This window comes from Rhinolophus ferrumequinum, chromosome 18 (assembly GCF_004115265.2).
Source record: "Rhinolophus ferrumequinum isolate MPI-CBG mRhiFer1 chromosome 18, mRhiFer1_v1.p, whole genome shotgun sequence".
NCBI classification, from domain to species: Eukaryota; Metazoa; Chordata; class Mammalia; order Chiroptera; family Rhinolophidae; genus Rhinolophus; species Rhinolophus ferrumequinum.
The window spans coordinates 58,714,271-58,736,715 of record NC_046301.1 but is presented as its reverse complement, the minus strand read 5'-3'; the positions used below and the strand labels follow the sequence as shown (position 1 = coordinate 58,736,715).

The window sequence follows — 22,445 nt, the reverse complement described above, 5'->3', positions numbered from 1 at the left end:
GCAGCAGCCAGAGGATGCCTGTGAGCCTCTGAGTCAGGTCCCAGGTCCCGCCCCTCCTCTGCCCACAGCCCTCCAGGGCTCCCACCTCCCTCTGGGTAAAAGCCTAAGTCCTCCCTCTGGCCCTGCATACCCTCCCCCATGCCCTCCCTCTCTCCCAACTGTTCACTCTGCTCCAGACACAAGGACCTCCTTGCTGTTCCTCCAACATGCCAGGCACTGTCCTGCCCCAGGGCCTTTGCATCAGCTGTGTCCTCTGCCTGGAATGCTATTTCCCCAGATCTCCTTGTGGTTCCCTGCCTTACTTACTCCAGGTCCCCCAGTACACATTCTATCCTCTTTGCTTTACTTTAATCCTACATGTAAGATTTCTTGTCATTTTTGGACCTTGGCCTCAGAGGGGTTTTTGTGAACTTGACCCCAAAGGAAAGGGAAGTAAAAGAAAAAATAAATGAATGGGACTACATCAAACTAAGAAGCTTGTGCACAGCAAAAGAAACTATCAACAAAACAAAAAAGCAACCAACTGAATGGGAGAAGATATTTGCAAACAACACCGCCAACAAGGGGCTAATATGCAAAATATATATAGAACTCATACAACTCAACATCAAAAAACCAAACAATCCAATTAAAACATGGGCAGAGGACCTGAACAATTTTCCAAAGACCTAGGTATACATGGCCAACAGGTACATGAAAAGATGCTCCACATTACTAGTTACCAGGGAAACGCAAATAACAAACTGCCATGAGATACCACCTCCCACCTGTTAGAATGGCTGTCATCAAAATGACAAAAAACAAATGCTGGAGAGGAGGGAACCCTTGTACATTGATGGTGGGAATGTAAATTGGTGTGGCCACTATGGGAAACAGTGTGGAGGTTCCTCAAAAAATTAAGAATAGAATTACCATCCGACCCAGCAATTCTTCTTCTGGGTATCTACCTGAGAAGTTTGAAAACACTTATACATAAAGATTTAAGTCCCTACGTTCACTGCAGCATTCTTCACGGTGGCCAAGACATGGAAACAACCAAAGTGTCCTTAGATAGATGATTGGATAAAGAAGACTTACATATATATATACAATGGAATACTACTTGGCCACACAACACAAAAAGGATAAAATACTGCCATTTGTGACACCACGGATAGATCCTGAGATGATCATGCTGAGTGAAGTAAGTCAGCAAAAGTCAAGAACCATATGATTTCACTCACATGTCGGGTATGAAACATAAACAACAACGAACAAACAAAGAAAAAAACTCATAGACATAGCCAACAGAATGGTGGTTCCCAGAGGGCAAGGGGGTGGGGGGAGGACGAAAAGGGTAAAGGGGTCAAATTCATGGTGAGGGGAGGAGACTAGACTTCGGGTGGTGAGCACACAATGGAGCACACAGATGTTGCATGACAAAGATACACACCTAAAACTTGTATGTGATCCGCCAACATTGCCCCAATACATTTAATTAAAAAAAGATTTCTTGTCATTTTCGTCTCTTTTGTCTGTGTCTTGTCCACTAGACTAACCCCCACAGGGGCAGGACATTTTGTCCGTCTCGGTCCCTGCTGTGTCCCAGCTCAGGGCCTGACACACAGCGTGTGCTTCCTATGTGTGAATGAACCAAGAATTCTTACTCACTCCTGTTCACTACTCGGTTTTCTGGCACTCGGGCCAGGTGCCTGCTTAATGTTGAGCGAGAACCTGACTAGGGTCATAGGAACACCGCGGTGCAAGTAGCACCTCCTCTCCCCATCGTGACAATAAAAAATGTACCCTGGATGGCAAACTGCTGCAACTGAGAACCACTGAGGTAGAAGGCAGACAGAACCATGTTACGGACAGCAGCCTTCAGTTAAATACAAAGCTATAGCGTCCCTTTGCTCCAGCCCTGACTGCCTGGGGTGAGCAGGGTCTCTCCAGCTAAGTCTTCCACCCGAGACTTAAGGCCCCTTAACGGCAGGGCTTAGACTCTGCCAGGACCCTGTCATAGGCCCAGGACAGGTGAGGCTAGAGAGAAGATATTTGCAAACAACACCGCCAACACCGAGGGTAGGTAACACCTCGGACACGACCGATGGCAAGAGAACAGGTTTGCTGCTAAGTTGGCTTCTGCTGGTTTTGTCTTCCCGCTGTGCCCAATTCTGAGCCTCAGTTTCCCCATCCATAAAGTGGGCTTCATGAGAATGTGGTCAGCCTGGGTCAACATGTTTGATTATCTCTGTCTGACGGGGACCTCCCAGGGCAGAAGCTGGGGCCGTCTTCCTCCTCTGCCCCCATCACCCCTCCCTCAGCCTCTAGCCCCGGCCTGGGCCCTACCTTGTGCAGGGAAAACGTCCGCACGCAGAACGTAGCCAGCTCGATGGTGTCCAGTAGTGTTACTTGGATGAAGCCATAGGTCTCCGTGCCCCTGTTGGGCCAGTACTGATCACACTTGATCTGTGCCAGGTTGAGAGACGGAGGTGAGTGTGGGCCAGGGCTGGCTGAGGGCCTGGGGGTGTGGGGTCCGGGCCTCACCCGTGATTTCTCTTCCAGCCGTGTCATCATGACGATGGTAGCTGAGCGCTGCTCCCACACCATACGCCAGAAGTCACCAAAGGTCTCGGGCAGCGGCCCCTGTGTAGCGATGTATGCGTTCTGCCGCCGGTAGCCGTCCACGTAGTTGGCGTTGATGTAATCACTGCCCACGATGCCTACGGCCAGGGTGAGAAGCCAGCCATCAGAGTGGCGCCGGCCCTTCTACACTGGACGGCCCCAATTGGTCCCCAAGGAAATGGTGGGGCACACACTTCAGGATTTCTCCACCTCAGCACTACTGCCATTGGGGGCAGATCACTCTGGGGGGGCCGCCCTGGGCACCGGAAGGCACTGATCAGCAGCCCTGGCCCAACCTTCTCGATGTCACTAGCACCCATGTCCAACTTGTGAGCACAAAAATGTCCCCAGACATTGCCAAGTGACCCTAGGTGGCAGAATGGCCCCAATTGAGAACCACTGACATGGAGGGACAGACAGACATGTAACGGACAGCAGCCATCAGTTAAACACATATGTAAACATTCCCAGTGGCCTCCGGCTGGAGCTGGACAAGATCTGAGACCAGAAGCAGGCCTCCGTTTCCCGAGACGTCCCCTAGCTTGTCCACTCCACGCCGGCCCTGCCCTTGGCAGAGGTGTGGGGTCTACGTGCTGTCTGGGAGACGAGGCAGCGGGGGGAGCCCGGGCCCGCGTGCTACCTTCAATGTGCTGCAGGATGACGCGGGAGTGGTCGTAGGCGATGACGTTGGCGTAGCGGTTCTTGGGCTTGTTCACTTCCAGGTTGGAATGCTCCCACGTGAACTGCTGGCCCGGATCGATGGACTGCAGGGGCAGGGGGGCGGGGGTGTCAGGGTGGGCGTCGGCGGGCCCGGGACAGCGGGGGGCGGGGGCCGGCTCACCTCATACTCCTGGGACAGCTTGAGGCTGTCGTTGGCTTTGAGGCGTTCCGTGTGCTCGGCCATGTCCGCGATGGGGACCGGCGGGTGGCTGAGCATGCCTGCAGGGAGAGCAGACCCCAGTGGCACAGGCCGGTCACTCGGGGCCAGCCCAGGGGCCGGGGGTGGGGTGCTCTACAGTGTGAGTCTGCGATGGACGAGCTGCGGTTAGAGGGTGTGGCAGGGGAGGGGACCCCAGGCCTGCGGGGCTGAAAGTGGAGCATTAGAGGCTACAGCTCCTGGCTGAGCCTGACACTCCTGGTTCACAATGTCCGCCAGTCCCCGTCCCCCAACCCAGCTGGGGAGGGGGTGCCCTGGAGGACTTCAAGCTCCGAGGGCCTTGTGGCTGGAAGCAGCGGGTGACACAGAAATGAAGAAGCAGATGGCAGCTGGCTGGGCCTCCAAAAACATCATTCCCGGGGGGTGGGGGAGACACACAACAGGAGACAGACACCCCTTTCTGCCCCTTTGGGATCAGAGGACCTGAAAAGTTCTCTGCCAGGTAGGGTCAAGGGACTGGAGAGGGGAGACACAGGTGTGTCCCCATCTGTCTGGGCACCTGCTTGGGGCAGGTGCACCGAGTCCCTGACTCTGAGGGCTGATTGTCTTATCGGGTACATGGAATGGTGATGGCTCTGATCCTCAGAGCCTCCGGGGGTGTGACTGGAGGTAGTGGAGTGGGCCTGGCTCTTTCTTCCCGATATCAGGCCCTCTCCTCTCCTAGGGCCAATGGCTACGCATGCGCTCACACACTTACTCGGCAGCTACGTGCCACCATGGAAGTATCGGTGTTAAACCGTTAAGACATGGTCAGGCCGGCTAGTAAACAACTCTTGTTCTAAGTGGGGGCCCCCAAGTGTCACGCAAAAGCCCACCTCTACATGGTCTGAGGCTGGTGTCCCTTTGTCTGGTGGGTCCCTCTGCCTGTCACACGGGTGGGCTCCTGTTCTTACGTATGTACACACATACATGTCTCACCTATGTCCCTGTCCCCCCCCCACACACACACAACCAGCGGCCTAAGGACCCAGTGGACCAGACCCCCTCCCCCCAGAAGCCAGCATAGGACAGGTGGGCAGAGATAGGAGGCGGGATGGAGAAACCAAAGATGAAAACAAACGGGGGCGGGCGGGCGAAAGGAAGCCAAGAACACAGGAACTAACTTTCAAAGTGAAACCCCGGCTCCCTGAGGGGGCTGCTGAGGCCTGAATCTGCAGAAACAGCAAACAATAAATAAATGAAAACACGCGAGGGGGCTGCCGCCTCGCCCACCCTTCATGGGGTGCACGCACAACGGCCAGCCGACAGACGCAAAAGGTAGAGCAACTTCAACAGCGAGGGACACACGGCTGCTGGGCCCCAACCCGAGAACTGACAGTACACGTGGCTGCTCTGTCTCCCTCTGCCTGGTGTTTAGCCGCAACTTTGGGGAAATCCCAAAGTTTTAGGTTCTTCTGTCAATATGTCCCCCCAGACCAACCTAGCCTTGGGTCCCCTGTTGGGGTCAGCAGGGAGGATTTAGGAGGATGCAGGATGGTGAGGGAGAAACTCAGGGGCAGGGGAAGGACGTTCGGGCTCATGCCATGAACTTTTAGGACGGCAGCCATCAGTTAAATACACCTTTAAAATCCCCCTTTGGATGGAAACAGAACTGACATAAGACAGAAACTGTCTTTTCTGAACAGAAGAGATGGGAGTATATGAGAGGTGCCGTGTGAGACCTTTCACGGTCTGTTATGGAGGGAGGGCTGCAGCCATCAGTGAAATACAAATGTTTAAAATCTCCGTTTGGTTGGAAACAAGAGTTAATATGAACCAGATCAGATACAGGAAGTGGAGACCAGAGTGCCGGCAGCGGGACAGATGTAAGCAGGCTGTGAGCTCAGAAGAACAGCAGCCATCAGTTAACTAAAAATATTCCTTGCTGGTTGGAAGCAGCTGGCACGAGCCCACTAGGAAGAGGAGATGAGGGAGTGTGTGGATGGCTGCAGGTGAAGGGATCAAGGACCAGACCCTGACTCATCTCCCACCGGGCACGGCAGGTGACTTGAGCTCATCTTATTAACCGACAGGGAACTGGGAAGAGGCAGGGGGAGCATGAGCGTTTGTGGCCACCAAGGGGCGAGGTACAGGGCATGGAGGAGGCGTAATCTCTGTGCTTTGCTTGGGGCACATCCCAGGAAGTGGAAAAAGGTCAAGGAAACAGGGCCTAAGACCTACCACTAAGTGCTCTTCAGACTAGGGATATGAACAGAAGCATAGCTCCTGCTGCCAGAAGAAATGAGGTTTTGTTTCGTTTTGGTTTTCAGATGTCCTTTAAGCTCCCAGAGAAGACAGGAACCACCAATTAAATCCAACTTTTCAAAAGCCTCACTAGGTTCTAAGCAGAATCAACCCACGAGCGTTCCAAGCCCGGATCCACGCAGGAATCTGGGAATCAGGAATTTAACTGCACCAAGCACAGCTCGGTGGGGCAGGTGAGGGTACACCGGGGCCAGCTTCCTCTTTCCCATCGCTGTCGTCCCTGGCACCGGGGATAAGCACATACCTGGTGTCTGGAAGTTAATGCGTCTCATTTCCACGGGGTCCTTGGGGTGGTGGGGGGCGAGGTCGGCGTTGTTCAGTAGGCATTTGGTGCGGGGCTCTGAGTCCTTGCGTTTACTTCGTGGGAGGAAGAGGAAGAGTCAGTGAGTGCCAGCGTGTGCCCAAAGATGTGCAGGCACGTGTGTGAACACAATCGAGGTACCATCAACGTGTGACCCAGTCGGTGGGAAAGGGACCATGCACATGCATGTGTGCAACCTGCGGGAGCAGCCAGACATCCCCTCACCCCATGGACTCAGTGCCACCCCACTCCCTCAAGCCTGCAGGGGGCAGGGCCAGTTCTTACCTGTCAGGTTTGCTGCTCCCAAATGCAGACACAGGTGAGAAGGAGGGAAAAGAAGATAGGTGAGCGTGTGCTGGCCATAGAGAGCCTGTCCTGTGATGGTGGGGGCCTTTCTTAACCTCTCTGAACCTTGGTCTTGTCCAGAAAATAGGGCTAATCCTCCCTGCTGGGTCTCCACCTTCCCTTCCTAAGCGGGGACATGTCCCACGTGGCCACTACAATGACTATCTTCATTCAACTGGACAAAGGCAGCCTCCACCCCAGACCTTGCTGTGCGGAGTGTGGGGCTTAAGAGGAGTCAAATCACGAGCCTGGTGTGAACCCCAGCCCTGCCATTTCCCCGGCTATGTGACTTTCATCAAGTAGCTTAACCTCTGAGCCTCAGTTCCCCTAGCTATACCATAGAGAGCTTCCATGACAATCTTCTGAGATGACCCTTTCCTAGACCTTTCCAGAGCCCGTCCATGCCCAGGAAGCCCTTCCTTCTGTCGATGGGGAACGCAGAGGACTTACTTCTTGTAGAGCAAGATGGCAATAACGATGCAGATGATGAAGACGACAGCCAGCACGGGCCCGATCACCCAGATAAGCCCCTCCTCGCCGTCCACGATGGGCTGGGGGTCTGGGTTATCCAGCTGGAAGGGGTCTGAGAAGGGGCTGGCTGCAAATGTCTGCAGAAACGGGGTGGGGGGGCCTCCGTCAGTGCCCCTCCTCCTCCAAGTGGCCAGATGGGTCTTCCTCCAAGACAAATCTCTGTCCCTCCCCTACTCCAAACCCTCCTCTGGCTCCCAATTACCCTGACCCTGGTGGTAACCTGCATGGCCTGGCGCTTGCCAATCTTCCTTCTCCCCTCTGCTTTACCCACTCTGAAATCCTTTCTGTTCCTCTTGCACCTCTAGACCTCTGCACATGCAAATCCTGGGGGTGTCTTTTCTATGTTGAACTCCTATGCATCTGTCAAAGCCCCAGTTCCAAAGTTCCTTCCTCCAGAACACCTTCCTCTTGGGATTCCCCCAACTTCAAGTCCTTCCCTCTGTCCAGGGAACTCAGAGGCTCTGTGTCTGGCTCTGAGGTCAGGGCCACGGGGGCTGAGGCCACTTTGGGGCCTGCCTCACTCCGAGGGTGTGGCTGGATGTGGGCAACACACCATTTGGGACTTACGGGCTCACTCTTCTGCAGCACAGCAAGCACAAAGAGAACGTATCGGTGGCCCGGCTCTAGGCCTCTGTTGTCAAAGCCACCGTACTGCTGCTGGTCGCCGGGCTGGAAGGTGGATGGCAACATGGCGAAGCGAGCTGCAATGTAGGGCCGGGGCACCTCGAGCTGGCGTGAGTGCCGCAGGCTGCGCCTTTGCAGCCGGGAGACGTCCTGGATGAGCTGTGGAAACAGAGGTGTGGGCTGCTCAGAGCCTGGCTGGGAGCAACTGGGCTCACAACAATTGGGACACGTCTGGCCCTTGCAAGTCGGGCCCCAGCCCTCACCTCCTCCAGGTCCATGTCCTCTGGGCTGCCCAGGGGCGTCAGGAACTGGCCGCCACGAGACTTGCGCAGCGGCACCATCACAATGAAGTAGTTCCTGTCAGGAGATGAAGTGTTAGAGGGATCTGTCTATATGCATGACCAAAAAATGCTGTAGGGAGCCCCCCCCCAAATCTTCCCTTCTGCTCATATAATGGGTCTATTACCCTATTGCTCCAGCCATGTTTAAACCTCCCAGCCTTTGATTACGCTGTGCCTTCTGCCTTGCAAGTCTACCCCTTGCGATTATATTTCTTGAACTCCTACACGTCCTTCAAAGTCCTCACTTCCAAACCCACACATTTCTGTAGCCCATAATTCTTCTCTGCCTCCCGAGCAGAGTCCTCTCCCCACAGGACTCTCAGCCCTGGTACCTCTTACTGCCACACCAAGGGGCTGAGAGTCTGTTTAGTTGTCTCCCCACCAGTACGGGAACCCCAAACCAGTAGAAGGTTAGACACACAGGGGTGTCATACAATGAAATGTCGGAGGAGCAGAACAAGCCACATGTAGCGACGATGCCCATGAGAAGTACTGACATGGTACTGATGAGACCCCACTTTACAGATAGGTAAGGAAACTGAGGCACAAGAAGTTCAAGTGGCTGGCCCCAGTCACACAGCTGCCTAATGGGGTTTGAGACGTCCTGGGGGGGGGGGTCAAGCATACTGGACAGGCACGGGGCTCTGGCCATCGGGAAGATACACCATGATGAAGCCATCGGTGTCGGGCTTGGGGGCCACGCTGGGCTTGCCGCTGAGCAGGTTGAAGGCGGTCCAGGCGGTGACCGTCTGCTGGAGGCCACCCAGGCTGCTGCCACGGTTGGTCAGCACGAAGTTGTAGAAGGTGTTAGGCTTGAGGTGCGTGATGAGCTTTTTGGTGGTGCGGCCATCCACGTCCAGCGTGAGCCCATTGTACTGGATCTGCAGGCCGGGGCGGCGCGGTGGGTCTCTGGGCTGAGCCCCCCGAGCCCGACTAAGCCTCAGCCCAAGACCCAGCCCTGACCCTGCTGAACTGCTCCCAGACTGAGCCTTAACCTGAGCCCCGACCCCAGGCTGAGCCCCACCTCTGACTGAGTCCCAGTCCTAACTGAGCACTAACCCTAACTCAGCCCAGACACCAGGGCCTCAATCCCAGCTGAGCCCCAATCTTTACTGAGCCCTCATCCCAGACTAAGCCTCAATCCCAGCGGAAGCACCACCTTGAGCCCTCATCCCAGAATGAGCCATGACCCCAGACTGAGTCCCAACTCTGAGTTCTAATCGAAGAATGAGCCCCAGCCCACTGATCCCCAATCCCAGTTGAGCCCTCACCCCAAGAGGAGCCCCAGCTCTGAGTCCCAATCCTGACTGAGCCCTAATCCCAAACGGAGCCTCCATCCCCAGTGAAACCCATTCAGCCCTGAGTGCAGCTGAACCCCAACACCACACTGCCTTGACTCCAGACCGAGCCCCAACCCCCGCCCCCCGCCAGCCACGTGGCCACACCTTGTAGGGCGTGGGTGAGTTGTAGTTGTCAGGGAACTCCCAGCTGAGCAGCACAGACGTCTTCATGATCATCTTCACCTTAAAGTTCTTGGGCGAGACTGTGCCAGGCAGCGGCCAAGCAGGAGAGAGAAGAGAAGCCCTGTTAGTGCCAGGGGTGGGTGGGGTGGGCAGGTGGGGTGGGATGGGGCGGCCCAGGCACTCCCTGTTGTCCATTGTGCCTATGGCCTTCCTGCCTGGCCCTGGCCCGGCCCTGCCTGGCCCTGTCCCAAGTCCCTGCTGGGGAGACGGCGCGGCTGCAGAGAGAAGGCAGAGGAGGAGGGGTGGGGGACGGCGGTGCCACCGAGGCATGTCCCACCTTTGCCAACGCCAGAGCCTCGGGGTCCGGACTTGCCTCGAGCGTCCATGAGGAAGCAGAAAAGTGACCACTTACCTGGGCAGGGGAGAGGGAGGGGGCTGGGGTGGGGATGGGCGCAAGGCCCGATCCGGCTCTGGTGCAGGGGTCGCCGCGCGCCTACCTTGGTCCCGCAGGAACGTCCGGTAGCGGACGGGGGGGCTGTAGGGGCCAGGGCCCCGGCGAGTGTGGGCCCGCACTTGGAGGTCATAGGCTGTGTCGGGCTTGAGGCCCTGCAGCGTGAGCACGTTCTCGGCACCTGGCTCGGCTGCCGCTGGCAGCTCAGTCTCTCGGGCAGGGCCCAGGGTACCGGCCTCCCGGACGGCCACTGTGTACTTGACAATGGCCCCATTGCGCTCGGCAGGCACCGGTGGCAGCCAGCGCAGCAGGACAGTGCCAGCCGAGGCATTGCCGGCTGCCTCAAGGATCTGCGGATGGCCTTGGGGTGTGTCCTCTGGGATGCTCAGAACCTCTGTCGCCTCCTCGCCCAGGCCGCCTCGGCTCCGGGCTGCCAGCCGGAACACATACGTGGCCCCCTTGTGCACGCCTGATGCAGTGTAGTGGTCCTCGGTGGGCGGGAACTCCAGCGTGGCCAGGGGTGACGAGTCCTCGCGGCCGAACTGCAGGCGGTAGCCCAGCACCTGGTCCTCGGCGGTGCCGGCTGGGGGCTCCCAGCGTGCCAGCAGGCTGCCCTCAGGGGTCTGCTGCACCGACAGGGTGGGGCGGCCCAGCACTGTGGGGACATGGGGCTGGTGTCAGCGGCTACTCACCAGTTTGGGAGCACAGGGTGGGGTTGCAGTTTTTAAAAGTGGGTCTCAGGGAGGCCTCATTGAGAAGCAAAAACTTGAAAGAGGCAAAGAAGGGGGTAGCAGGAAGGTCTGGGGGGAACAGTGTTCAGGCAGAGGGAACGGCCAGTGCAAAGGCTTTGAGGCAGTAATGTGCTGGGTGATATAAGGAACCGCAAAGAGGCCGGGGACTCAGAACCAATAAATGGAAATATCCACAGACATCACAGCAAGCTTCGTGTCTTCACCTCCTCCTTTAGTAAGTTATACATTTCTTGCCTTGTTTATTTGATCCTTGCTGGCACCTGATTAATACCTATGGGACATAGAAGTGTCCAAAATCCTGCTTGTGCCTTGTGGTTCTTACAGTCTGAGTAGCAACGAACGTGCCAAAAGAGGTTTTGGGGTCAGGTAAAGAAAAGGGAAAGCTGGACTGTACAAAAGAAACCAGGCTTCTCCACTACAGGGTTTATCAGGACCTTTAATAGACTGCAGTATGCGCGGTCACAGTGTATGCGGTGGGTTCAGCTTAGCAAATATGGCTGATGCAATATTCCTGAGAGAGTAGGGGGAGATCACAAGAGGCTCAGAAGAGGTGACATGGGCCCGGACTAGACAGGAGAAGGGAACAGTGCCTGGGAAGAACTGGCAGCAGTGTAGACAGGGGCTGTGTCCAGACTGAAGGTCAGACTATGTGGTCACAGGCATGGCATCGAAGGTCCCGGAGGAAGGACGGGGTGTCAGAAGTGGGGGCCTTTCTATGGCTCCTGTAACACTCTAAGCTTGTTCCTCTCACTGAGCCTCGCCCAGGCTGTGCCCTCTGCCTGGAAGGAACATCCGCCCCTTACATTTTCTTGGCTGTCTCTCCCCACTCGGCTCAGTTGTGGCTGGGGATAAAACAGAACCATGGGACTGATGGGAAGGGCCAGAAGGGGAAACTGAGGCAGGGCTGCCAGGACAGGAGGCTTCATGGTGCAGCTGGGAAGATGGGCACACCACCCTGAAATGACAACCCACCTGGGGTGATCAGAGCCACGATTGGGGAAGGATGGGGTACTGGGGGGTCCCAGAGGGGGCACCAAACCGAGACTGTGTGATGGGATGGGATGAAGAAGGCTTCTCTGGGGAAGTAGAAACAAAGCAAAGACCTAACGCATGAGGAGGAGACAGCTAACCCAGGGAAGGGTATCAAGGCAGAGGGAACAGCTGGATGAAGTCCAGGATGGGGGGGCGGGGGACAGAGGACAGGGGGTTAGCGTCAGCTGTTCATTATCTGTATCCGTCTGGGACTGAATGGCCGCGAAAGTGAGTGAGGAAGGGGAAATGGGGTTGGAACTTGCTGGGCCCCTACTGCCCCCTTGAGCAGTCCCTACCCGTTTATACTGGCCGTTCCTCCTGCCCAGTGTATCCTCTTCCCACATGGGCTCAAAAACTCTGCAGGGAAGCTCTGGGGGCAAAGGGGCTATGGGGCGGGGGTCTCATACCTGCTCCCTTGGTCACCACCACCTTGGGTTTGCTGCGCGCGCCATCGCCTTTCATGGTATAGGCGGCTACGGTGATGGAATAGGCGGTGTCAGGCTGCAGGTCTGTGACGACCATCTCCTGCAGGCAGGGGTGGGGTCAGCAACGCAACCAGGGCTGAGACGGCCCTGTCCACCCTCCTCCCTGGGCTGGGCTGAGCTCAAGCAAGGCGGATGCAGGGCCTGGTCCTTGGGCAGGGACATGCACCCAAGCTCATGCACTGACTCCAACAGGTAGCACATTCATGCTGAGATGGGCACACGCAGCCTGACACTCCGTTATCGCCTGCTTGGACCAGGGCAGCTGCCTCTGCCCCAGTAATCTAGTTCTCACTCCCATCCCCCAGTCTGTTCTCCCTGCAACCACCACCAGAGGGCGCCTGTGAACATTTGAGTCAGGTCCTACATCTCTTCTGCCCACAGCCTTCCAGGGCTCCCATCTCCTTTGGGTTAAAAGTCCAAATCCTCCCATAGCCCACAAGGCCCTGCAGGACCTGTCCCTATCCCCTCCCGTCTCCCCTCCTCATTCATTCTGTTCCAGCTACAAGGACCTCCTCACTGTTCCCCCAACATACCAGGCATGGTCCTGCCCCAGGACCTTTGCACAGGCTATTCTCTCTGCCTCCACTACATCGGTGTGCTGGAATTCCCTATACCAGTTTGCGAGAGCCAATAGTTAAATTTTCAGGAATTTTGCGAGCCAGTTATTAAATACAGCCGCTATTAAAAAGCAAACTACAAGGGTATATAAACTTACAATCAGATAAATAATATTAAAAACAAAGGTAGTTAATACTCAAAAACCCCTTTCCTAATTATCCCAGTATGTTTACCACTATCTATGCTCTCGAGGTTATTCTGTTTCTTGTACATTGTGGTAGAGAACTATACAACGATGAGCTACTGAGTATCTAGTTGGTACCTTGAAACTGACACGATGGGCGTATTTACACCATGGAAATGGGCAAATGCTACAGACCCCCACCCATCCATCCATCTGGAGAGCTGACTGTTAGACATTTACCCCACAGTCTACACCCTGTGTCCACCAGAGCTGTAACTTGACATGCATTTGTGCCTTCTTCCCATTAACGTTCCTCTCCCACACTGGACTGTGACATGAGGGAGGGCCGCCTCAGAGCTGTCTTGGTCATTGTCACATCCACAGTACCTTGTACAGGATCTAGCCTATAGTAGGTGCTCAATAAACGACAGCTTGTTCAACGACCACAGCACCCTGACCTGCACACCACCACACAGGTACCCGTATCCCTGCACATGCACACCCACAAACAGTCCGGCATGCCTGGAAGATGTGGGGTGTCCCCAGGTCAGGCACACAAGGAGGGGGGGACAGGGATGCACGAACAGAGGGTCTCCTGCCCCTGAGCCTCACATTCAGTCCCCCCCACCCCTGGTTTTGGTGGGTGGGAGAGGCTGACTTGGAGCCCACATGGGAACTTCTCCAGGAAGAGGCAGAGTCTGTGGGAGGGGATGGTGCCAGTGTGAACTTAACACAAAACGTGGGGCTCTCAGAAGAGCCTGTGGCCCCCATATTAAGGGTAGAAAGACAGCCCAGAGAGGCAGCGACTGCCCTAAGTCACACAGCAATCCCAACTCTGGTTTAAGGCCTCCTGAGAAAGCATGGAGGGGTGAAAGCAGTGGTACTGCAGGACTCCTTTCCTACCCTAGGCCCACCGACCCCTCTCATCACTCAAAGGCCAGAATGAAGTGGACGCTTTGGCCAGAGAGAAATTTCTAGGTCAGGGAGGACTGACCAAGTGATAAAAAGATCAGGCTGGGTTGGAAAGTGACCCAGTTCTGGTTTGGGTCCAACAGGGGAGCCTGTGGGGTGGAGGGGTGGGTCGATGCTATAGGAAAGGCCTTCTAGGCTGCCGGAAGTTTGAGCAAAGGTGTGGCAGTGAAGATGGCAGGCAGCTAAGTAAATAAGGTGGGGTGTGAAACCCGGAGCCACGAACCCTGCAGAGTCTAGGGCCATCCAGGTAGGAAGGATAATAAATGACCTCCAGGTCCAGGCCTCTCCCTTGGGTTCAGATCACCCCTCCAGATCCCCAAAAGGTGCCCGCTGGGGCTGCTGTGCCCATTTGCCTGCTATGAAAACTGAGGCTACTAGCTCCAAGAGGCAATGGGGTGTGCATCCGGGGCCCAGGGGAAGAGACCCTTTGACAAGAGAGGGGCAGGGAGTGGAGTCACAGCATCGCATGGCCCGGCCCGCGGGAAGAGCACGCCAGTGGCCCAATGGCCGGAGGACGCTACTTACATATTCGGCCGTGTCGTCCATCTCCCACTGAGCGTGGGAGGCGGCGGCAGGGGAGAGAGGAGGTGGTGAGCGGGGTGGCCAGAGAGAGAGAAGCAGCGAGAGGGCAGGAGCACAGGTTCTGGGCACCGCCCTGCCCACCTGGAGCCCCACCCACCCAGGCCCTGCCCCGGAGCCCCGCCCACCTGGGCATCGGCCAGCATGATGTCCTTGATGCGCGGCGGCCCGCGGGCCTCAGCGCCCTCCATGCGCACGTAGTGGACCTGGTAGCCGCGGATCTGGCCGTGCTGCCGGCCGGGCGCGGGTGAGCGCCACAGCACGCGGATAGCCGTGGCGTTGAGCGCCTCCGCCTCCACCTTCCGCGGCGGCGCGCTGGGCACTGGCGGGGGAGTGGAGGGGAGGGCCGGGCGGGGCCGTTACTGGGGTGTCCGGCCCTGACCCGGGCAGCTGCCCGATGCCAGGGTGCCGAGTGGCTGCTGGTTAACTGGGCACTTTCAGAGCACACCACCAGCTGGGAGGGCACGCCTCCTCCACGCCTCCCCCAGCCCCGGGAAGGAGCCCTGATGGTGTGCCCCATTTACAGATGGGCAGCTGAGGTCCCCGAGTGCCTATGGGCCACCTTCCAGGGCCACATGACATGAGCGGGCCACCCATGCCCTGTTCTAAGAACTTTATGCACACTGCCACCATCCTCATAGCATCCCTTCAAGGTACAGGCTCTTATTCACAGATGGGGAAACTGAGGCCCAGAGAGTTGATTCTGTGATCACAGGATTAGAAAGAGTCAAAGCCAAGGTCTGACCCCAGAAAGTCCAGCTGCATGCACCTATGTACCCCAGAATGCAGCCAGCCCACTTGGCATTGAAGACTTTTGCAGTCAGCTCCCTGATCAGAGCCCTCTTCCTTCACTTCACCCTAAGGTCTGGCATGGAGAGCTGCTTCATTTCTTCCCCATTCTTAGGACATAATGTGGAGCTGCCAACCTTCCAGGCCAATGGCTTGGAGAGCAAACCAGGTTTTATTGGGGAAGCTGCTGGATGCATTTTGCCCCATGCCCTCAGCTTCAGCCACCTGAGCAGCCATCTCACTTTGCAGCTTAAAACTTCCTACCTTGCTATCAGCTAGGGCAGGGCTATTACCACCACAGAAACTGACCAACAGTACAAATCCGTCTCCATCCCCCACACAGATGGTGGTTAAACATTAACAGCACACAGTCTACCTAATTTTAGGTAGGATGGCTCAGACCCAGGAAGTTATAGATCCTGGCTTATCCCAAGATAAGTCTAAAAGCTAGGTCTCTGGTGTCAGGAACCACAAATGTTTTGCAAGAGCTACTTGCTGTTTCTTCCATTCCATTTCCATGGTTTCCACCACTGGACCAAAATACAGGGCTGCCAAGCTCAACTTTCCAGGCACAAAGCTCAGGGAGCAAATGATGCCCAGAAGTCTAGAATGGAGAATTCCAAGATCAAGGAGCCCAGCATTTCTTGGGGAGGCTGCTTGTCACATGTTTCCCTCTCATGACAGTGGCTTCTACCTTTTGGCCACCAGCCAGCCCTGTTTTCCAGACAGGAGGTTCCAAGGCGGGGTGGGCTGGGGCCTGCGGGGGGTCCCCGGGCCAGGGCGGTGCTTACCGTCCTCGTCGGTGCGGATGACCACGGGCGAGCTCTCGGGCCCTGGTCCCACCTCTGTGTGAGCGACAGTCGTGATGCGGTACTCCGTCCACTTGTCCAGCGCCTCCAGCAGGATCTGAGTGGTGGTCGGGGGGATGCCGTTCACCTCCTTGGGTTGCGGGTCCTCCGAGCCCAGCGGTCGGTAGCGGACGCTATAGCTCACCAGGGCCCCGTTGTGCGTTTCCGGCGGCGGCGGGCGCCAACTTACCAAAATGGCCGTGGAGCGTGTGCTGACACACTTAACATCTTGAGGGGGGGCAGACGGTTCTATTGGAGGGGGGGAGAACGTGGGGGTGGGGGAGGGAGTAGGATGGGCGGGGAGGGGGCGGGGAAACAAAAGATGGGAAAGAGAAAATAAAAAAGAAGATGATAACAAACAAAACAGGACCAAAGCAAAGAGAAGTCGAACCCAAAAGAAGCGGGTGTCAACCAAAGGTGAGATGGGCGGGTGGGGGTGGAGCAGGAGGGCTGGCCAAGAACACTGTGCTCACTTATGGGGCTACCTACCTGGCACACAGTAGGTTTTAGATAAGAGGGCAGCCACAGTCCCTCTGGAGCACACATGTGCCAGATGTTGTGAAGAGAGGAATAGCAATAAAAGCCCCATTTTCTGGGTACCTACTATGTGTCAGGCATGGTACCAAGGGCTTCATAGAGTAACAGCAAAAGTATATTTATCGAACCCCTACTATGTGCCATTTACTATTATTCCATCAAGCCCTTGGCATGATAGAATAATAGTAAATGTACTTACTGAAATCTACTGTGTGCTAGACATTGTGCCAGAGGAATAGCAATAAGAGCCCCATTACTGGGCACTCACTATGCACCAAGCACAATGCCAAGTGGAAAAGCACAAAAAGCCCCATTTATTAGACAACTACTATGTGCCAGACATGGTGCCAAGGGCTTGAGAGTAATAGTAAAATATTTATTGAACAATTACTGTGCGAGGCACTGTGCCAGGGATGGGATAACTAAACTCACTAATTTATTGAACACCTACTGTGTGCCAGGTACTATGCTAGAGGAACAGCAATAAAAGCCCCATTTATTGGGCACCTACTATATCCTAAGCATGGCACTAAGAGCGTCACAGGATAACAGTAAATGTACTGAACTCCTACTGTGTGCCAGGAGAATAGCAATAAAAGTCCCATTTACTGGGCACCTACTATGTGCCAGCCACCATGTCAAATGGAAAAGCAATAGAAGCCCCACTTATTAGGTAACTACTATGGGCCAAGCACCACGCCAAGGGCTTCAAAGAGTAATCAAATATTTATTGAACACCTCTGTGTGCCAAGATCTATGGCAGGTAACAGCAAAAAAAGCCCTATTTGTTGGGCATCTACTGTATGCTAGGCATGGTGCTAAGAGCTTCCCAGAACAGTAAGCACATTTATTTACTGAACACCTACTTTGTGCCAGGGGAATAGCAGTGTTAGGGGAATAGCAGTAAAAGCCTCATTTATTGGGCATCTACTGTGTGCTAGGCATGGTGCTAAGAGCTTCATAGGTTAATAGTAAAAGTATCTATTTACTGAATGAATACCTCTTCTACCAGAGACCCCAGAGGCCCCTCAATGGCTTACTTCAACCAGGACCACATTCTCGGCCCACTTGCAATAATGCCCATGTCTTGAGCACCTACTGTGTGCCAGTTAGCATGTCAAGGGCTGTATAGGGTGATACAAGTACATGTTTATTGGACATCTACTGTGTCAAGGTCTTTATAGATGAGAGTTCTGTTCTAAGCCCCTACTGTGCCCCGGGCACCACAATAAGCCCATTACAGTTCAATAGCAAGCCTCATTTATTGAGCACCAACTATGTATGGGCTGAGCATCATAATAGTTCTCTAAAAACAAAAAGTTAACTTTTATGCGGCACCTACTGTGTACCAGGCATTGTGCTAAGGACTTGATCAGATAATAGTCATAGTCCCCACGTATTAAGCACCTACTGTGCACTGGCCACTGTGCTAGGGGCTTAATTGGAAAACTGTCTTCACATATTAAGCACCTACTATGTGTTAGGCACTATATACTAAGAGCCTTGTAGAACATTAATAGTTCTCACTTCTTAAGTACCTACTGTGTGTCAAGAACTGTTACTGGGTAACAGTAGTAGTCATCATCCCCATACATTAAGCTCTTGCTGTGTACCAGACACTATGCTAAGGACCTTATATAAAAATAGTATTAGTTCTTATTGAACACCTACTATTGCACACATGGTGCCAAGGGCTTTTGAAGATAATGACTCTTATGTTGTGAGCAAAACCAGTGTACCAGCACCACATTATGCCCTTTTACACTGACAGTGGCTCCCATCTGAGCACCTGCTATGTGCCTGGCACCAGGCTCACCTCTTTAAAGAAAGTACCACTTATTGAGCATTTACTGTATGCCAGGTGTTGTGCCAAGGGCTTTGCAGAATAATCATACCCCCTACTGTGCATCTGATACCAGATTAACTTTATGACAAACTGCTAATAGCTCCCATTCACTGAGTGCCAATTATATGTCCAGCACTGTACCAATCCATGTTTAGATTTAAAATAGCAGCTGCATATACAGAGCACCTACTGTGTGTCAGGCAGTGTGCTAAAGGCTTTGTTGACTGACAGTTCCCATATATTAAGTATCTACATGTTTGTTAAGGTCTTTACAGAATAACAGCAATAATCTCCATGAGCTAGACACCTACTATGGGCCAGGCCCTGTATTAAGGGCATTACTGATAAACTTTTCTATGCACCTCTGCATACTCAGTACCCTAAGCCCTTTATAGATTCAAAATGCATCCCACTGATTGCACCTCATTTAATTCTCATGACCCCCCCCTTAGGGAGCCAGAACTACCATCCCTCCAGCCCCACTCCATGTTACAGGTGAGGAAATCAGTTTCAAAGCCCACCTGCCTGGTTTTATGTTATCACTGAATGAATACCTACTGGGTGCCAGGCCCCACCCATCCTGGGTGTTTTTCACCTATTACCTCCCATTTTACAGATGAAGAAACTTAGGCCAGGAAACAGCAAGTTGCCTGCCCAAGGGCACATGGCAGGAGGCAAAATTTGAACCCAGGCTCAGCTGTTGTCCAACGTGAGGTTGGTAATTCTGACCTCAGCCTGTCCCTCCTATCAGCTCAGGCCAGTTGACGATGGCTGGAGCCACACTCCCTCAGCTTCCCAGGACTCTAGATCTCGCCTGGAGGTGGTAAGACCAGAAAGGTCACTGGCCTTACTTGATGTCAAGGCATAGAGAATCCTCACCACCATGCCAGCCACATTTGTTCACTGAGCATGTGTTTATACTTACTACACACACACCCTGTGCTAAATCCTGGGATCCAGAGATGAATCAGAGGACACTGTCTTCAAAGACAGCAGGCTATGAGAGACCTCAGAGGCCACTCCAGTGGATTACTTCAGCTAGAAAGACCCTCCAGCCTTACTTAAAGTGAAATATCAGAGCTCTCTCCTCCAAAACTTGACACTTGGGGTCCCCTCCCCCATTTCTTGACCAGCCACCTCAACCAAAAGTGCCCGGGGGAATCAGGCAGGAGTGGAAAAACCAACCAAGGAATGTGCCGGAAGGAATGGAATTGCTGAGAAAGGGAGAGGAAAAATAAAACCAAAACCATAATAAAATATGAAACAACAGTGATGGTGATGATGATGAGAAAAACCATAATAAAAGAAAGAAAGACGCCTTCCAGAAAACTCCCAGTCTGGTTACCTACCTTCCACTCTTCAACTGCTAACTTATAAGACTTTCTTACGAGGGAGGGAATGGCGAGAGCTGAGCTACAAGGCCAGACCGATCTCTGGGTGGGTCTCCAGACGTAAGCGGGCCCGCAGCCCTGCTCCAGCCCTCAGTGTGGGCATGCTGCAGTTCCGGACTGGCGCCGACGAGGCGAGAAGGTGGGACGGTGTCTGGGGAGACCCACGGCTGAGTGGTCTGGCCTCCACCTACCCTTGAGTTCAGCCTAAGAAGCCCGCAGCCCCGGGGGGATACGCCTGGCCCTGAGTCTTGGCTGCAGTTTTCTCGGGCCCCACCCATCTTGGGGCGAGAAGTGGGGAGTCCCTTCTCCCCCACTCCCTGTCCTGGGCCGCCCCAGAGGTTCACATGGCTGGGCCAAAGCTGCTTTCTTGAGAACCGTGGAGGCCGCCTCCTTCACAATCCGGCCCAACCTGTGTGACATCTCAGGAGGGGTGGGCATGGTTAGAAACACGGACATGTGTGTGCAGCAGCATGTGTTTCCAGATTCCAATCTGTGGGCAAAGGTGCCTCTTGGCAGTGAAGTGGAGAATTTAGGGGCTGAATTTGGGCTCTGGACTGTCTGTGCGGCCCAGAGCTGTTAGGCGAGTGGGGGGCACGCAGGGTGGGCCGTCTTTGTGAACTTGCTTGAGACCAGCGCGTACTCACCTTCGCGGCAGCTGTGCCGGTCTCTCACGTGGCCGCCCAAGCCACAGGACACCCTCACTGATCGCCTCACACACAAACACACCCAGACGCCTGTGAGCTGCTGAGCGCTCGGCGCGGGGGAGCCGGGAGGAGGGAAGGAGGCTGGGGGTGGGGGTGCGGTGCTGTGTCTCTGAGGCCCCTCACCCCAGTGGCTCAGACATCCTGGCCTGAGTTGCTGTCACTCTCGACTGACCCGTGACCCCCCTGGGTGCACACACCTGGCCGGGGATTGAATATGTGAACACTGAGGCTGCTTCCGGAACAAGGCCTGGGTGGCTACGCCATGACTGACTGAGAAGGGGAAAGGAAGAGGGCCACAGCGATGAAGGCCATGGCAGCGGAGACCAAGGCAAAGGCCACGCTGCGCGAGGCTGAACGCAGGGGAGGGAGCGAGGGAGGAAAGGTCTGCTTACGCCCTGAGCTCAGAACAGGCAGGAAGTGTGGCGGCAGGGGCCACAGTGTGGCCCAGAGCCAGCTGCCGGCTGCAGTGTCCTGGTCAAAAGGTAACTTGTTTGAGACCGGGAAGCCGGGCAGGCACAGCGAAGAACTTCAGGAATTCGAGAGCCCTGAGCTGGGCCCTGGACTACCCTCAAAGCCCAGCGTCAGCTCTGACTCCCACCACCCGTCCTCAGTAATGGGAGCCCTGTCTTGGGGGAAGGAAGGGACATCGAGCGCCCTTTGCTCTCTCTGGGGTATGAGCTGTGACAGCCTCATGTACCCCTCCAAACGTCTGAGAAATGGGTGCAATGTGGCCATTCAATTAGCCCCAAATCCGGGAGAGGAAGAGGAGAGAAAGATGCAGTCAGCAACTACGGCAACACCACAAAAGTGGCCACATCTCGTCCCCCAGGAAGACAGAGACACTGCACCCTGCGGGACCCCACGGCCGAACCCTTCACTGCCCCGGTGGGGAAACCGAGGACAGCGCCCCCCGGTAGATGTGTCTGAGTTCGAAGAGCGGGGTGGGGATGGGCTGGAGGAGCCCCCCACCCCCTGAGGCAGGCTCCGCCCTGGTCAGTGCACACAGAGGACCTCTGTGCTGGCCGAGGGTCCCCCCCCGCAGGTGAGGGCGGGGTCCGCGAGACACCTACTGGACTGCAGCGTGCGCTGCCGAACCACCGAGGTGAAGGCGCCCAGGCCCTGTGGAGAGCGCGCTGCCAGGCGGAAGGCGTACTCCGTGTTAGGTTTCAGGTCGTCCACCACGAACGCTGTGGTGGGGTCGAAGGTCCTCCCAACCTGGGAGCAGGGGCAGGGGGAGAGAGAGAGAGAGACGGAGAGACAGAGGCAGAGACACACACACACAGAGAAACAGGCATAAACAGAGAGAGATTACGAGAGAGGCAGATAAAGAGAAATGAAGAGACACTCAGAGACAGAGACACCAATGAATTATACATAGAGAGAGGTGGGAGACAAAAGGAGAGAAAAACGTAGGCAGAGGGAAGGGGGAGACCGACAGGGAGAGAGGTGGGAAAATGAACAGCACACAGGGGCAAAGAGAAAGGGAAGAGAGACATCCAGTCACAGAGTCGGCGAGACCGGAGGGAAGCTCAGAGTGGGCGAGGGCGGCGCTGGGTGAGCACCGCCCGGCCCCCTGCCCGGCCCCCCAGGTACCTCTCGGCCATGGTCGCCTTCCCGGAACAGGAGCTCGTACTTGATGATGCTTTCCTGCCGTGGGGGGCTCCAGGAGAGCCCGATGCTCGTCTCTGACTTGGCCTCAGCCCGGAAGTTCATGGGCTGGCCAGGCACTGGGGGGAGGAACAAAGGAACAAATGGGGGGAGACCGGGGAGGGGTCCACTCCAGAGAGAGTGCCCAATTTGCCAGGTGTCCCCATTCTCCCCAAAAAGAGCCCCATGAAGATCAGCACAGCCCTGAAGGACAGGCTTGTTTGTCTCGAGATGCTTCCAGAATGTTCTCCCACTGTTCTTATTACTTTTATTTTCCCAT

General features: G+C 55.2%; 1 protein-coding gene across 16 annotated transcripts in view; it reads right to left on the bottom strand.

The window, feature by feature from the left end:
- The window catches only part of PTPRS (protein tyrosine phosphatase receptor type S), a 100,196-nt gene that overhangs the window by 6,475 nt on the left and 71,276 nt on the right, over window positions 1–22,445 (bottom strand). For 5 of the 16 annotated variants that reach the window (XM_033135110.1, XM_033135109.1, XM_033135111.1 and 2 more), the window contains 19 exons: window positions 22,112–22,245; window positions 21,589–21,733; window positions 15,984–16,289; window positions 14,532–14,725; window positions 14,350–14,376; window positions 12,033–12,150; window positions 9,888–10,496; window positions 9,373–9,470; window positions 8,555–8,808; window positions 7,850–7,943; window positions 7,530–7,745; window positions 6,882–7,039; window positions 6,372–6,383; window positions 6,030–6,142; window positions 4,645–4,692; window positions 3,446–3,543; window positions 3,245–3,368; window positions 2,527–2,702; window positions 2,329–2,448 (listed from right to left, as the gene is read on the bottom strand). In XM_033135110.1, coding sequence (XP_032991001.1) covers window positions 2,329–2,448; window positions 2,527–2,702; window positions 3,245–3,368; window positions 3,446–3,543; window positions 4,645–4,692; window positions 6,030–6,142; window positions 6,372–6,383; window positions 6,882–7,039; window positions 7,530–7,745; window positions 7,850–7,943; window positions 8,555–8,808; window positions 9,373–9,470; window positions 9,888–10,496; window positions 12,033–12,150; window positions 14,350–14,376; window positions 14,532–14,725; window positions 15,984–16,289; window positions 21,589–21,733; window positions 22,112–22,245 — 3,044 coding nt within the window. The remainder of the gene's footprint in view (window positions 1–2,328; window positions 2,449–2,526; window positions 2,703–3,244; window positions 3,369–3,445; window positions 3,544–4,644; window positions 4,693–6,029; window positions 6,143–6,371; window positions 6,384–6,881; window positions 7,040–7,529; window positions 7,746–7,849; window positions 7,944–8,554; window positions 8,809–9,372; window positions 9,471–9,887; window positions 10,497–12,032; window positions 12,151–14,349; window positions 14,377–14,531; window positions 14,726–15,983; window positions 16,290–21,588; window positions 21,734–22,111; window positions 22,246–22,445) is intronic. The other 11 variants (XM_033135120.1, XM_033135121.1, XM_033135122.1 and 8 more) reach the window with 6 other exon arrangements.